Raw genomic sequence first — 14,866 nt, forward strand, 5'->3', positions numbered from 1 at the left:
GCTCACCTGTGGCCTCCTTTCCCCTCCCCACGCCCCTCCCCTTTCTACAGGTGGGGACCACGGCGGTCCGCGGCCAGAACGCGGGGAAGAGGGCGAGGGGAGCGGCGTTGGCGAAATGGATGCGCCCGTGGGGGGGGGGGAGGCCTGGCAGACGAGAGGGGAACCCACAGGGAGGGGCACCGGGGAGCCGGCTGCCAACCGCCTAGCCACCCGGTGCTTTTGAAGCGCCTTTAGTTCAAAATAATCCTTTGGCCAAAATGGCATTTTTTGGTGTGGCACATTCTGCCACCCTTCAAAGCCGACATCGTCTTGCCTGGGTTACGCAAGTCTCCTGTTGATCTCCCTGCTTTCGCCCTTGCCACCTTTACAGCCACAGTGATTTTCTTTCCTTTTCGCGGGGTGGGGGGCGGGATGGGGGTGGGTGCTTAGATCAAGCCACTCCTCTTCTCGAAACCTTCTGGTTCACTCAGACTTAAATCCTTACAAAGGTCTACAAGACCCTCAGTTCTTAACCCCACCCAGTCACTTCTCTGACTTAATTTTGGTACAACTCTTAAACTTTGTCCTGTACACAGGGCCTCCTTGCTATTCTCCAAACACAGTCCTACCTGGACCCTTGCTCTAGCTGATCTTCTGCTTAGGGTTGCTCTTCCCCCAGACAGCCCCATGACCGACTCCCTCACCTCCTTCCAGTCTGCTCACATGGGCACCTTCTCAAGGGAGCCTCTTCTGACCACTTAACGTAACACAGCAGCCTGCCCCCTTACAACAACTCCCCATGCCCTTTCCTTCCTCAATTTTTTTTTCTTTTTTCATAGCTCTTAACACCTAACATACTAATTAATTTACCTACTGTGTCTATTGTCGATTTTCTCCCACGCCCCACACCCCCGTCTCTAACCAAAATATGAGCAGCAAGAGGCCTTTTTGTTCCCAAATTCCTGAACAGTGTCTAGCACAGGGTATGCCGTAAACAGTTGTTGAGTGGACAAATGCCCGATGTCATCAAAGAGGAGATCAGGGTATAAAAGAAGGGGCTAGGAGCCAGGGTTTGCCCTGGGGGAAGGTGCAGCGTTATCTTGCGTGATCACAAAACAGAGAATTTCTTCACTGGAGAACTGCAGAACTCTCCGCAGGTAACAACCCATCCAAACCATTTCCTGCACTAAGAGACTTGACCAGACTCTAGCTTGGCCTCCAGAAGCATAAGGTTCTCTCCCTGGGCTTGACCTCCACCCCCCATTAAAATGCCTGCCTGAGGGACTTCCCTGGTGGTCCAATGCAGGGGGCCGGGCTTCGATCCCTGGTCGGGGAACTAGATCCCGCATGCATGCCGCACGCAACTAGGAGTCCGTGTGCCTCAACTAAGAAGTCCGCATGCTGCACCTAAAAAAAGATCACGCGTGCCGCAACTAAGACCCGGCGCAGCCTAAATAAATAAATATTAAAAAAAAAAAAAAAAAAAAAGCCTGCCTGGGAAAGTTCAACACCTGACACAGGCGCCTGACCTCCCCTCCTTAGAGCATTCATTGAAAAGGACCTACAGTTGTGAATATGGTGCTCTTACAACCCCAAAGTGTCTCTCCCAAGAACTGGGAGCCATTCCTTTGAAGTGTAATCGGGAAGGATAGGGCCTCTGTCTCCCAGTTTCTGTGCCTTGAGCCATCCTAACTTCAGTAACTGCCCGCTGACAAACACAAAAGACCTGCGTCTATACGTTTGACCAACCCTTTGTAGTTTTTCGCTTCTGACTCTACGGAGCCCCCTCCCTCTCATTCTTCCTTTAAAACGCCCAGATCCCCTCGCCCAATTCTGAATGGAGCTCAGTCAGCGCTTTCCCCTCTTGTCAGTACTTACTGAATCAAATCTGTTCTCACCACTTTCAATACTGTCTCCTGTGTTTTTCTTTGACAGAGTCCAAATCGGAAAGGACCTGAGGACACTTGCGGGGCCGCCCTATGTGCGCGCTGGGGCAGCAGGAGGGGGCGAGGCCGGAGGGCAAGGGCGCCTGACCCTGAGCACTGCGCTCCGGGAGCCCCCCCCCCTCCCCCGGCTGCGGTGGAGAGGACCGCTCGGCGCTTTCACCTGGTTTCCTCTCTCTGCAACAGAATCCCGGGTTTTCGTCGCAGCGCCACTAGGTTAGGCTACATATCCTGAAGCACTTTCGTCACTTTTCCTTAGAAAGACACCACGAAGAAACATTACCACGCTTTCTTATTAAGGCGGCTTTAGAGCTTAACGTCAACCGGCAAAGAGGCCTTTCCTGAGTTTTCGATTACTGGGAGATGAGTTCGAACAGGCGAGGGCAAAAATGGGCTGAAACTTTCCTTTTGCTGAAAGCAAGGCGAGACCGGACCCGAGCCCCGACCCACGCCTTCAACTGCAGGGCGCCGCGCGCCGCGAGCTCCCGTCTTCCCGGGTTCCCCCTCCAGGTCTCGATTCGTCGCCGCGCGCCCACGCCCCCCCGCCGCGAGACACTCGTTCCGGTGTCCCCCACGGGGAAGAACAGGGCGCCGGGAAGGTCGCGCTAGGGGCGTGGCGTATGTAGATGAGGAGGGGCGCAGAGGCTGCTGGTCCCCCTCCGCCTGGGCCTCCGCGTCCTGCGTGTGGACAGCAGAGGCTGCCGGGTTGTTCCCCGGCTGGGCGAAGCCGGGGCGAGGGGCGTGCAGCGGCGGAGGGTGCGGAGGCGGCGTGAGCGAAGTGACCGTGCGTGCAGAGTGGGGCGAGCGCTTAGGTATATCGCTAGGGGAGGAAAATGGGGGTTGGTGGCAGTGGTGGCGCTGCTTTCATGGGGTTAGGAGGTCTCTGGTTACCGGTCTGTGTTTTTTTGGGATAAAAGCTCTTACGTAAAGAGAAAAAAAAAAACAAATCTTTTACGTTGTTCTTGGGGTGTATTGACAACTGCAATTTTTCCAAATGTGAAAAAGTTGAGAGCGTCATTACTGTTAGCCAGCACCGGCGTTGAAGCCTTTCTCTGGTTTTTTTATATTTTTAAAATAAGTACCTATTTTATGTAATGGGGCCTTGTACAACTGTGTTTTACCAGTGCTGAGTCATTTGTGGCGGGAGGGGGAGAAGCTTTTTAACTGTACTAGTTAATTTGTTTATCGTTTTTCTAGTTTAAAATTGTAGGCCGGACTCGCCATGCCTACTGTCAGCCTAAAGCGCGATCTGCTCTTCCGAGCTCTGGGCCGGACCTACATGGACGGAGAATTTGATGAACTATGTTTTGAATTTGGTCTGGAACTTGATGAAATTACATCTGAGAAAGAAATTTTAAGTAAGGAACAAGGTAATGAAAAGGCACAGGGGGCCTCTAATGTTGTTCTCTACAAAACTGATGTCCTTGCCAATAGATATGATCGCCTGTGTCTGGAAGGATTGGTTCGAGCACTTCAGGTCTTCAAAGAAAGGATAAAGGCTCCAATGTATAAACGGGTAATGCCTAATGGAGAAATCCAGAAATTGATCATCACAGAAGAGACAGCTAAAATACGCCCGTCCGCTGTTGCAGCGGTTCTCCGAAACATAAAGTTTACTAAAGATCGATATGACAGCTTCGTTGAACTTCAGGAGAAGTTACATCAGAACATTTGCAGGAAAAGAGCCTTGGTTGCTATTGGTACCTGGGACTTGGACACTTTGTCAGGCCCATTTACTTATACTGCGAAGAAACCTTCCGATATCAAATTCAAGCCTCTAAATAAGACCAAGGAGTATACAGCCTGTGAACTGATGAACGTATACAAGACTGACAACCACCTTAAACATTATTCACATATAATTGAAAATAAACTTCTGTATCCGGTTATCTATGATAGCAATGGTGTCGTCCTTTCAATGCCTCTAGCCATCAATGGAAAGCATTCCAAAATAACAGTAAATACTAGAAATGTATTTATTGAATGCACAGGGACTGACTTTACTAAGGCAAAAATAGTTCTTGATATCATTGTTACCACGTTCAGTGAATATTGTGAGAATCAATTTACAGTTGAAGCAGCTGAAGTAGTTTTTCCTAATGAAAAATTACATACCTTTCCAGAACTGGCTTATCGAAAGGAGATGGTGAGAGCTGATCTAATTAACAAAAAAGTTGGGGTCAGAGAAACTCCAGAAAATCTTGCCAAGCTTCTGACCAGGATGTGTTTAAAGTCAGAAGTCATAGGCGATGGGATCAGATTGAGATCGAAATCTCTCCGACCAGAAATGACATTATCCACGCTTGTGATATCATAGAAGATGCAGCTATTGCTTATGGATATAACAACATTCAGATGACTCTCCCGAAAACATACACCATAGATAATGAATTTCCCCTAAATAAACTCACAGAACTCCTGAGACACGACATGGCAGCTGCTGGATTCACTGAGGCACTTACCTTTGCTCTGTGCTCCCAAGAAGATATTGCTGATAAACCGGGTTTGGATATCTCTGCAAAAAAGGCAGTCCACATAAGTAATCCTATAACAGCTGAATTTCAGGTGGCACACACTACCCTTCTTCCTGGCCTCCTAAAGACCATAGCTGTGAATCGGAAGATGCCCTTTCCTCTGAAACTGTTTGAAATCTCTGACATTGTAAGAAAAGATTCTAGCAGAGATGTAGGTGCAAGAAACTACAGGCATCTATGTGCTGTTTATTACAACAAAAATTCTGGGTTTGAGATAATCCATGGGCTTCTGGACAGAATCACGCAGCTACTTGATGTGCCTCCTGGTAAAAAGAAGGGAGGATACCTGATCAAAGCATCAGAAAGCCCTGCATTCTTCCCCGGGTGATGTGCTGAGATCTTTGCCCGGTGTCAGAGCATCGGGAAGCTGGGGGTCCTTCATCCTGATGTTATCACCAAATTCGAGCTGACCATGCCCCGCTCTTGCGGGGAAATCAACACTGAGCCCTTTTTGTGAAGATGGGTCTCTGTTGTGTGGTTGTCGCCCGGAGGGTCCCTCTCTCCTCCCAGGTGCCCTTTAGTTGTCCCCACAGTAAGTCAGTCCACTTGTACTTGTGCATTAATGTTGAATAAAGTAGAAAGCAGTGTCTGGCTCCGTGGGTGGTACTGCCATCCCCGCGTCAGGCCAGCTTGTACTACACACACACACACGCACACACACACTCACACAAAATTGTAGTTAAAGCTCAATGCGGTGATTTTGTGTGACGTCCAACTGAATGCCTTTTTAAACCATGGTCAGAAAAACTTGTGTGATGGAGAATCTTTTTTGTGACTTAACGGAATTCTCGAAGTGTTTTTTCACTCCGCAAAGTTTGATAGCATTCCCAGCAGTTTGGATATATTTTACCATAGTTCTTTAACAGCTAAGCTCTCAGCAGTTACATTGACTTGAGTTTCTATCGTAGTGAAGTTGAAAGTATTGGCCTTGCGAGGTGGCTGAGGGATTCCTTTTTTTCTGTATAGATCCTTACAATCAAGCCAGTGAAAACATTTTCATTTTGGGGTTGGTAGATGCAGACTGTTATGTTTAGAAGGGATAAACAACAAGGTTCTGCTCTATAGCACAAGGGACTATATACAAACCCTCGGGATAAACCATAGTGGAAAACAGTATTTTAAAGTAAGTATGTACGGTATAACTGAGTCACTTTGCTGTACAGAAGAGATTGGCACAGCATTGTAATTCAACTCTAACAAATTAAAAACATTTTTTTTTCGTGTCAGACTTAGTGCTTGAGGACATGGATTCATGTTAGTTTTATTGGGCTGGCCAAGAAGTTCATTCAGGTTTTTCCATAACATCTTTACTTTGGTATTAAAGTAACGGAGGTCTGCCAATAATCACCAATAATTGTTTGATTTACAGACCATGTTTGTATACTGAGAGTGCATAGTGGAATTGACTGGAATAATGTAACTGTAAGAATCACTACCTTTTCAGTTTAGTTCATTTCCAATGTCAGTTATTCTAGAAAACTTAAGTGTCAAGTTCTTGTATAAATTAGTCTGGGGCCCTCCTCCTGATTTTTTTTTTCACTGACGTGTTCTGGGAGGCCTTTTTTACATCCAATCCCTTCTTACGGTACATGTCCTACAGTTCTTTAGTGGCCACACCATCAATTTTCTCTCTAGGGACTCCTTCCTTGAGGAGGGCCATGAACATGTCCTTTCTGGATACTCTTTCATTCCTTTTGTTTCGTTTCCTATCCTCTTTCCTCTCAAAATTCCATTCTCCTATATCACCCATTTGGCAAACTTTATCAATTACTTCATTGATGGGAACGCCTGTTTCACTTAACAAAAGAGTTAAAATGACATGCTTGTAGCTTGGAGGGGCCGTTTTAAAGATCTTATTTCTCATTTGTACTGTTAGAGGCATGTGTGACATCTCATCTGCATGTCCCACAAAGATGGTACTTTTCATGGCCTCCTCCTTCAGTCTCTGAATGCAATCTTTTAACGTGTACCAAGGGCGGTCGCTCCCTGGCCAGGCAGATTCTAAAAGGTATTTCTTAAGGCACCCTTCAGCCACCAACTCCAGCAAATTTGAGTCTCCGGGATTTTGAGTTTTATCTCTAAAGGCTTGTTGCACAAAAGAATCATTGCTGATAGTGCCAGATTTCTTTGCATCCCTGTCATCGATAAGGATTCCAGCTGCCCCAGCATCGTATATGCGTACTACCCAAGAAATAAGGGGCTCTCCAGACCTCTGAGTGAATCTGCTTAAACTGTCACTCATTTCATGCTCAGTATAATCTTCAAGAGTATCCTTTCTTACGGCATTACCTTGGGCGTCAGTTTCCATTTTCCGACACCATGCTGGCTGTGCATAAAAATTAGGTGGGTTCAATTCCTCCTTGGCCTGTATAGGCCTAGTTTTTGCTCCTAAGTCTGCATCATCATCTGCCTCTGAATTTGAACTATCATCCCATATATCTCCATCCCAAGCGTCGGGGTCCCAATCTACCCCCACTTTAGCTATTGCTAGATGAACTTTCTTTTTAATTAACCTTACCATGCCACTCTCGATATTTAGCTTGTGCGACCTTTACAGCAGCTTTCTCTGCTACCAACTGGAAAGTGCAGATTTGGTCAGCTAAAATGTAATTTTGACGTTGTAATATGGACAATTGTCCTTGCAAATCACACAATTCTTTCTCCAATTTTGATTTCTCTTCCACCAATTTTAATTTGGCTTCGTGTACCTTATGGTAGGCAGAGAGGAGGATCCAGCCTCTCCGACCCAGCACAGTACATTCTTGTCCTTTCTTAATTGGCACGAGCCGCAAGCATTTAATAACTTCTAAAGGTTCGGCTCGCTTTAATTTAGGGCCCCAATTCTCACACAATCCAGTGGATATTCCCCATTCAGTAGCTAACAAGCAGTAAGGCAAGTCTTCCCATCCAGGAATAAAAACTTGATTAGTTTTAACCTCTTTCTTTTTAATAGATTTGTTTTTATTTATTTATTTATTTTTTTTGGCTGCGTTGGGTCTTCCGTGGCTGTGCACGGGCTTTCTCTAGTTGCCGAGGGCTTCTCACTGCGGTGGCTTCTCTTGTTGCGGAGCACAGGCTCCAAGCGCACGGGCTTCACTAGTTGTGGCGCACAGGCTTAGGTGTTCCGCGGCATGTGGGATCTTCCCGGACCAGGGCTCAAACCTGTGTCCCCTGCATTGGCAGGCAGGCTCTTAACCACTGCGCCACCAGGGAAGCCCCACCTCTTTCTTTTTAAAGAGTGGCATTTTGTTTTATGAATACTGCTCACAGCACCCATTAATGTTTTGCCGAAAGCTTTACTTTCGGTTTCAAGGTTCGTAGGATTCACTGGCAAAATAACCACTCTACACTCAGTGTAAGCAAGAATTTAGAGAATTTATTGAATTAACAAAAGATTACAGTATACTAACTAAGAAAGAATAGTAAAAGGTAGAGGTTTATACATCACCGAGTTGGGGAAGCACCTACATCCAGATCCAAGCAGTGCTGGGAAGTCCCCTGAACAGCAATCTGGAGTCCCAACTGGGAAGGGCCCCAGGTGTGTCCACTCTACCAGTGAGACTTCAGTTTGCTACTTGAAGGAGTACAACTTTTAACACCAGGTCGCAGGTGGAAAACAATCAGCCTACGTGCAAGTTTGCAGCTCTAGTTATTGTCATAAATGCCTTGGTCTTAACTCCTAAGTTTTGGAATGTTCTCTGATCCCTGGGGGCTGGCCAGGCCCTCAAGGTTCAAGAAGCCCCATGACTTACTCCCTTTCTTATCTAATGATTTACAGTGTGTGCTGGAGCCACCCCTGCTGGCCTGCATGTAGCTCAGCAGTTTGGCAGGTAGCCAGTTTTAGGGTCATTGCCGGGTCAGAGAGAGGCCTAGTGCCACCTCTGAAGCCTGAACAAGACTACATTACTAGCTTCCCCCAATACCAACTGTGTAAAAGGGTATGGTGACTTGCTGCTCAATTTGTATATGCTTACCTGGACTATGTATCTTTGGTGAACTTTATGTAAAATGTCAGTATGTTATGTTGATGTATGATCCTTTGTCTCAGAAAATATATATGACTGTGCCTTCGACTTCTAGTGAGCAGAACAGTTCTGAGCTTCTCCTGGGTTATAATCCTCAGTTTGACCGGAATAAAATTATCTTTTTTTCTTCTTAACTTGATTTTTAATTGAATTTTTGTTAATAGTTCTACCTCTCAAACTAAAAAAGTATCATTATTTGCTAAGGCCCAGCTCCATACACGGATTTGTTCCAGTTTGGAGTGCTTTTCCAGTGCAGTGTGAGACTTTCACTCTCTGCCATCCCTCTCTTCTTTCAGGAGGTACATAGTTACCAAATAAGGGGCCTTTTTCTCGAGGGAGCTCCACCAACACTCCATCTATATAGTACAGAATATGGTAGCCTTTAATTTGCACAAGTCTCTCCCCAGTAGGTTAACAGGAGGATCAGGAGAAAGTAAGAATACATGTTCCTCAAGTCAGAGGACCAATCTATATAGGAACCGTGGAGGAAAAAGAACAAGTAGAAAGGTGACCCAAAAAACCAACAGCTTGTATTTTCTACCACCAGAGGGAAAATAAGACATTTCCAGGAAATTGCAGAGTAAGTAGAACCAGTATCTTTGGGAAAAGATAGTGTTATATTAGGCCAAGGAAAACTTTTTGACACAATATTTTTGGTTCACCAGTTCCCATCTCTAAGATTCCCTCAACCTTCCAACTTTGAGCCGATTTACCAATTATTTCTTAGCTAAGGGTTTTGACTTGATTCCCTTGCTCCTGAAATGTCTGCATTCTGCGGAGTCTCTTTCTACAATCCCTCTTCCAATGTCCTGGCTTCTTGCTCTAATGACATATAGCTTCCCCTTCTTCCTTTGCTCCCTTCATAGGTTGTCCAGAGTGGGGGTTATTCCCTTTAATGAATAGTTCTGAGTACCTAACAGAGCAGTTTTAAATTCCTTAATTTCTTCTTTATCTTTCCGTAGATTGCCCCAAACACTGAGTAGCTGCTGTTAAGATTTGAGCACTAGTTTGCCCTTGCCATACTACCAGCATCCTCTAACTTGAGTCTGGATAGTTGGTAAGAGAGCTGAGGTAAAAGGTTAGACTAAGAGCAATTTTGATCTGCACCTGGATCCATGCCAGTAGATGTTGAGAAATTTTAATCATCAAACCACTGATGGAAACCAGTGTGGACTCCAGGTCTTGTGGGTACACCACTGTAATTTCTCTCAGCTTACCTTTAGCAGGAAAGGCTTCAAGTATGCCCACTAACACACTCTGGATGGTTCTCTAAAGGTCTTAGTTCTTCCACAGTCATGGGGGCTGGCTTCCCTTGGTCACGAATATAGTACCCTTTGTATGGTGGGTCACTGGATTCCCGATGTGCTGCTCCATCAAAGCAGCCAAGTCTTCTGGTTGCAGAGTCTCTTAAGTGACTGTTGTGTGGCCACAAGACTTTTAGCTGATTCAGTCAAATCAGCAACTGCCAGACCAATCCTGTCCTCATTGCTAGACTGTTGAGGAGAATAACATCTCCTGGCAACCCAGCGAATCCTCTCCACAAAGGTAGAAAGAAAAGAAGTCAACATTTTTATTGAAAAGCCACTAAACCAGACTGTAATGTGCATCACAAGAAATCCACCGAAGAGACTGCAAAGACAGCATATTATTCAGCTTGGGCTGCCATAACAAAATACCACAGACTGGGGTGAGGCTTAAATAATGGGAATGTTTCTCAGTTCCGGGAGCTGTAAATCCAAGACCCAGATATTGGCAGCTTTGCTTTCTCCGGAGGCTTCCCCTTGTCTTGCAGCCATCCCTGACGTCTCTAATGAAGGACACCAGCCATATTGAATTACAGCCCCACCTTTATGACCTCATTTAAACTTAATTACCTCCTTAAAGGCCCTGTCTCCAAATACACTCAGATGGGGGCTAGGGCCTCAACATATGAATTTGGGGTGGGGGGACACAATTAATCCCATAACAATAAGAATGTTCCCTGTTATATAAGCAGGTAGATACAACTTATTACAAAGATGTTCTCAAGAACTTGTCCTCAATAGGAGGACTTGACAGCACCATTTGCTACACATAGTTCATCCTAAATTCAACTGGTAATTGGAGTGGCCATCTGTGTGCCTTTATCCAAAGAGAAATAAAACTCATATCTCCATGACAAGCAAGTGGTTACGACCTGGAGCCAGCCACCTAACCTAAACTCCCAGAGGTAGAGGGAGACGGGGCACTACCTTCCTTAATGTTCACATTTCAAAAAGATGGTTTCAAGGCCCTCCAGACAAACATTCTCAGGTTGTAAAACTGGCAAGAGATACATTTAGCTGTTAATAACATTTACATATATATCTCAAACGGACCGAACCAGTATTTGCAAATTTTCTAAGAAGGAGGGAGAAATATCTTTCCCTTTTGGCACCAAGGGGAAATTCTTTTTTTCCTTCCCGTTTCGTATTCGCTCTCACATCACACTTGTCCCAGTGCCGATGAGCTCAGGGGAGGTCTGAACATAAGGGACTTCGGATAGTGAAACAGCAGCATTACCACTCGAGGAAAGGTCCATCTCATAAAACACAACCGCAGTTTCCTGTTTCTTCCTGGGCACATGTTAAGCAATCAGGAGACTTTCTCCATACAGCATTCAAGGAAGGCCTTACCAAACAGCCATAGTGTTCCCTAGTTTCCCAAGTCCATCAAAAAAAAAAAAAAGCATAAGTCTAGGAGTCATAAACAAGCATGCGTCGTCACCCTATGCGTACATGTACTTCAGGTAGGGTGACCCTATTACAACGCAAAAAGCCTAGAGACTGCCTGCTGCTGGTATATTAGACACTTTTGCTACCTTCAAACCTGCAGGTCAAGCGACTGGCAGACAAATCCAACAATAACCGACCACTCCTAGAAGTCCTATCAGAATACCTGCGACCTCACAGCAGCGGCGCCGATTCTTGTTTCATACAGACGGCATTTTTTCTTTTTCTACCTCACTACTTTCGTTCATGTTAACTTACACCCTTGTCTTTTCTCATACGAACGTAGAATAACGAAAAAACCTCCTTGGTAAAAAAAAACAAAAGACCGACTTACTGCACAACCGGTAAATCTAACATAATCCACCAGAAATGAGAAACAAAACAGAAAAAAAAACCGACTCTTACAACCACAGACTATGCTTTACAAATTTGTATGTTTCAGAAAACACCAAAATATATATGGTGAAACGAACAACAGCGTACTACCAACAAAGAAAACCTTTTTCAGAACTACGACGTTACCTCTTTAGAAAAACGAACAGGGTATTTTTCCCTCGCCTTACACCCACAGGCTCGCCCCACTCTGCACGCACGGTCACTTCGCTCACGCCGCCTCCGCACCCTCCGCCGCTGCACGCCCCTCGCCCCGGCTTCGCCCAGCCGGGGAACAACCCGGCAGCCTCTGCTGTCCACACGCAGGACGCGGAGGCCCAGGCGGAGGGGGACCAGCAGCCTCTGCGCCCCTCCTCATCTACATACGCCACGCCCCTAGCGCGACCTTCCCGGCGCCCTGTTCTTCCCCGTGGGGGACACCGGAACGAGTGTCTCGCGGCGGGGGGGCGTGGGCGCGCGGCGACGAATCGAGACCTGGAGGGGGAACCCGGGAAGACGGGAGCTCGCGGCGCGCGGCGCCCTGCAGTTGAAGGCGTGGGTCGGGGCTCGGGTCCGGTCTCGCCTTGCTTTCAGCAAAAGGAAAGTTTCAGCCCATTTTTGCCCTCGCCTGTTCGAACTCATCTCCCAGTAATCGAAAACTCAGGAAAGGCCTCTTTGCCGGTTGACGTTAAGCTCTAAAGCCGCCTTAATAAGAAAGCGTGGTAATGTTTCTTCGTGGTGTCTTTCTAAGGAAAAGTGACGAAAGTGCTTCAGGATATGTAGCCTAACCTAGTGGCGCTGCGACGAAAACCCGGGATTCTGTTGCAGAGAGAGGAAACCAGGTGAAAGCGCCGAGCGGTCCTCTCCACCGCAGCCGGGGGAGGGGGGGGGGCTCCCGGAGCGCAGTGCTCAGGGTCAGGCGCCCTTGCCCTCCGGCCTCGCCCCCTCCTGCTGCCCCAGCGCGCACATAGGGCGGCCCCGCAAGTGTCCTCAGGTCCTTTCCGATTTGGACTCTGTCAAAGAAAAACACAGGAGACAGTATTGAAAGTGGTGAGAACAGATTTGATTCAGTAAGTACTGACAAGAGGGGAAAGCGCTGACTGAGCTCCATTCAGAATTGGGCGAGGGGATCTGGGCGTTTTAAAGGAAGAATGAGAGGGAGGGGGCTCCGTAGAGTCAGAAGCGAAAAACTACAAAGGGTTGGTCAAACGTATAGACGCAGGTCTTTTGTGTTTGTCAGCGGGCAGTTACTGAAGTTAGGATGGCTCAAGGCACAGAAACTGGGAGACAGAGGCCCTATCCTTCCCGATTACACTTCAAAGGAATGGCTCCCAGTTCTTGGGAGAGACACTTTGGGGTTGTAAGAGCACCATATTCACAACTGTAGGTCCTTTTCAATGAATGCTCTAAGGAGGGGAGGTCAGGCGCCTGTGTCAGGTGTTGAACTTTCCCAGGCAGGCTTTTTTTTTTTTTTTTTTTTAATATTTATTTATTTAGGCTGCGCCGGGTCTTAGTTGCGGCACGCGTGATCTTTTTTTAGGTGCAGCATGCGGACTTCTTAGTTGAGGCACACGGACTCCTAGTTGCGTGCGGCATGCATGCGGGATCTAGTTCCCCGACCAGGGATCGAAGCCCGGCCCCCTGCATTGGACCACCAGGGAAGTCCCTCAGGCAGGCATTTTAATGGGGGGTGGAGGTCAAGCCCAGGGAGAGAACCTTATGCTTCTGGAGGCCAAGCTAGAGTCTGGTCAAGTCTCTTAGTGCAGGAAATGGTTTGGATGGGTTGTTACCTGCGGAGAGTTCTGCAGTTCTCCAGTGAAGAAATTCTCTGTTTTGTGATCACGCAAGATAACGCTGCACCTTCCCCCAGGGCAAACCCTGGCTCCTAGCCCCTTCTTTTATACCCTGATCTCCTCTTTGATGACATCGGGCATTTGTCCACTCAACAACTGTTTACGGCATACCCTGTGCTAGACACTGTTCAGGAATTTGGGAACAAAAAGGCCTCTTGCTGCTCATATTTTGGTTAGAGACGGGGGTGTGGGGCGTGGGAGAAAATCGACAATAGACACAGTAGGTAAATTAATTAGTATGTTAGGTGTTAAGAGCTATGAAAAAAGAAAAAAAAATTGAGGAAGGAAAGGGCATGGGGAGTTGTTGTAAGGGGGCAGGCTGCTGTGTTACGTTAAGTGGTCAGAAGAGGCTCCCTTGAGAAGGTGCCCATGTGAGCAGACTGGAAGGAGGTGAGGGAGTCGGTCATGGGGCTGTCTGGGGGAAGAGCAACCCTAAGCAGAAGATCAGCTAGAGCAAGGGTCCAGGTAGGACTGTGTTTGGAGAATAGCAAGGAGGCCCTGTGTACAGGACAAAGTTTAAGAGTTGTACCAAAATTAAGTCAGAGAAGTGACTGGGTGGGGTTAAGAACTGAGGGTCTTGTAGACCTTTGTAAGGATTTAAGTCTGAGTGAACCAGAAGGTTTCGAGAAGAGGAGTGGCTTGATCTAAGCACCCACCCCCATCCCGCCCCCCACCCCGCGAAAAGGAAAGAAAATCACTGTGGCTGTAAAGGTGGCAAGGGCGAAAGCAGGGAGATCAACAGGAGACTTGCGTAACCCAGGCAAGACGATGTCGGCTTTGAAGGGTGGCAGAATGTGCCACACCAAAAAATGCCATTTTGGCCAAAGGATTATTTTGAACTAAAGGCGCTTCAAAAGCACCGGGTGGCTAGGCGGTTGGCAGCCGGCTCCCCGGTGCCCCTCCCTGTGGGTTCCCCTCTCGTCTGCCAGGCCTCCCCCCCCCCACGGGCGCATCCATTTCGCCAACGCCGCTCCCCTCGCCCTCTTCCCCGCGTTCTGGCCGCGGACCGCCGTGGTCCCCACCTGTAGAAAGGGGAGGGGCGTGGGGAGGGGAAAGGAGGCCACAGGTGAGCGCGGGGGCCCAGGCATCTTGAAAGTCGCCGCCCCCATGCCGGGCACCACCGAGGCCCGGCCGCAGCCACGCCGCAAGATTGCCCCGTCCTCCCGCCCGCACCGGGCGGCGTGGCGGCGCGGCGGCGCGTGCACCGCTCTCTTCAAAGGGGCTTCCAACCAGCCCTGGGCCTGTCTCACCTCGGGCGTCCCAGTGCCGTGCTCCGGCATTTCCAGAAAAAGTTAAGGGCCCGGGCCTGGCGGCGCGCACCCTTCGATAGCTCAGCTGGTAGAGCGGAGGACTGTAGACCCGACACGTGTGGACATCCTTAGGTCGCTGGTTCGATTCCGGCTCGAAGGA

The 14,866-nt window shown here is 47.9% G+C and overlaps 1 protein-coding gene and 1 non-coding gene across 2 annotated transcripts; both read left to right on the top strand.

Moving 5' to 3' along the window:
• The first annotated feature begins 2,723 nt into the window (after positions 1-2,723).
• LOC133085408 (phenylalanine--tRNA ligase beta subunit-like) lies at positions 2,724-4,963 on the top strand. The gene is given in 3 exon segments (XM_061182436.1): positions 2,724-2,734; positions 3,120-4,174; positions 4,177-4,963. Coding segments are annotated over 2 exon segments (1,767 nt in total). The 5' UTR covers positions 2,724-2,734; positions 3,120-3,144; the 3' UTR covers positions 4,914-4,963.
• Positions 4,964-14,776: 9,813 nt separating this feature from the next.
• TRNAY-GUA (transfer RNA tyrosine (anticodon GUA)) lies at positions 14,777-14,866 on the top strand. Its single transcript is given in 2 exon segments — positions 14,777-14,813; positions 14,831-14,866. It is a non-coding gene; the product is annotated as a tRNA-Tyr (tRNA).

This window comes from Eubalaena glacialis, chromosome 2 (assembly GCF_028564815.1).
Source record: "Eubalaena glacialis isolate mEubGla1 chromosome 2, mEubGla1.1.hap2.+ XY, whole genome shotgun sequence".
Classification (NCBI taxonomy): Eukaryota; Metazoa; Chordata; class Mammalia; order Artiodactyla; family Balaenidae; genus Eubalaena; species Eubalaena glacialis.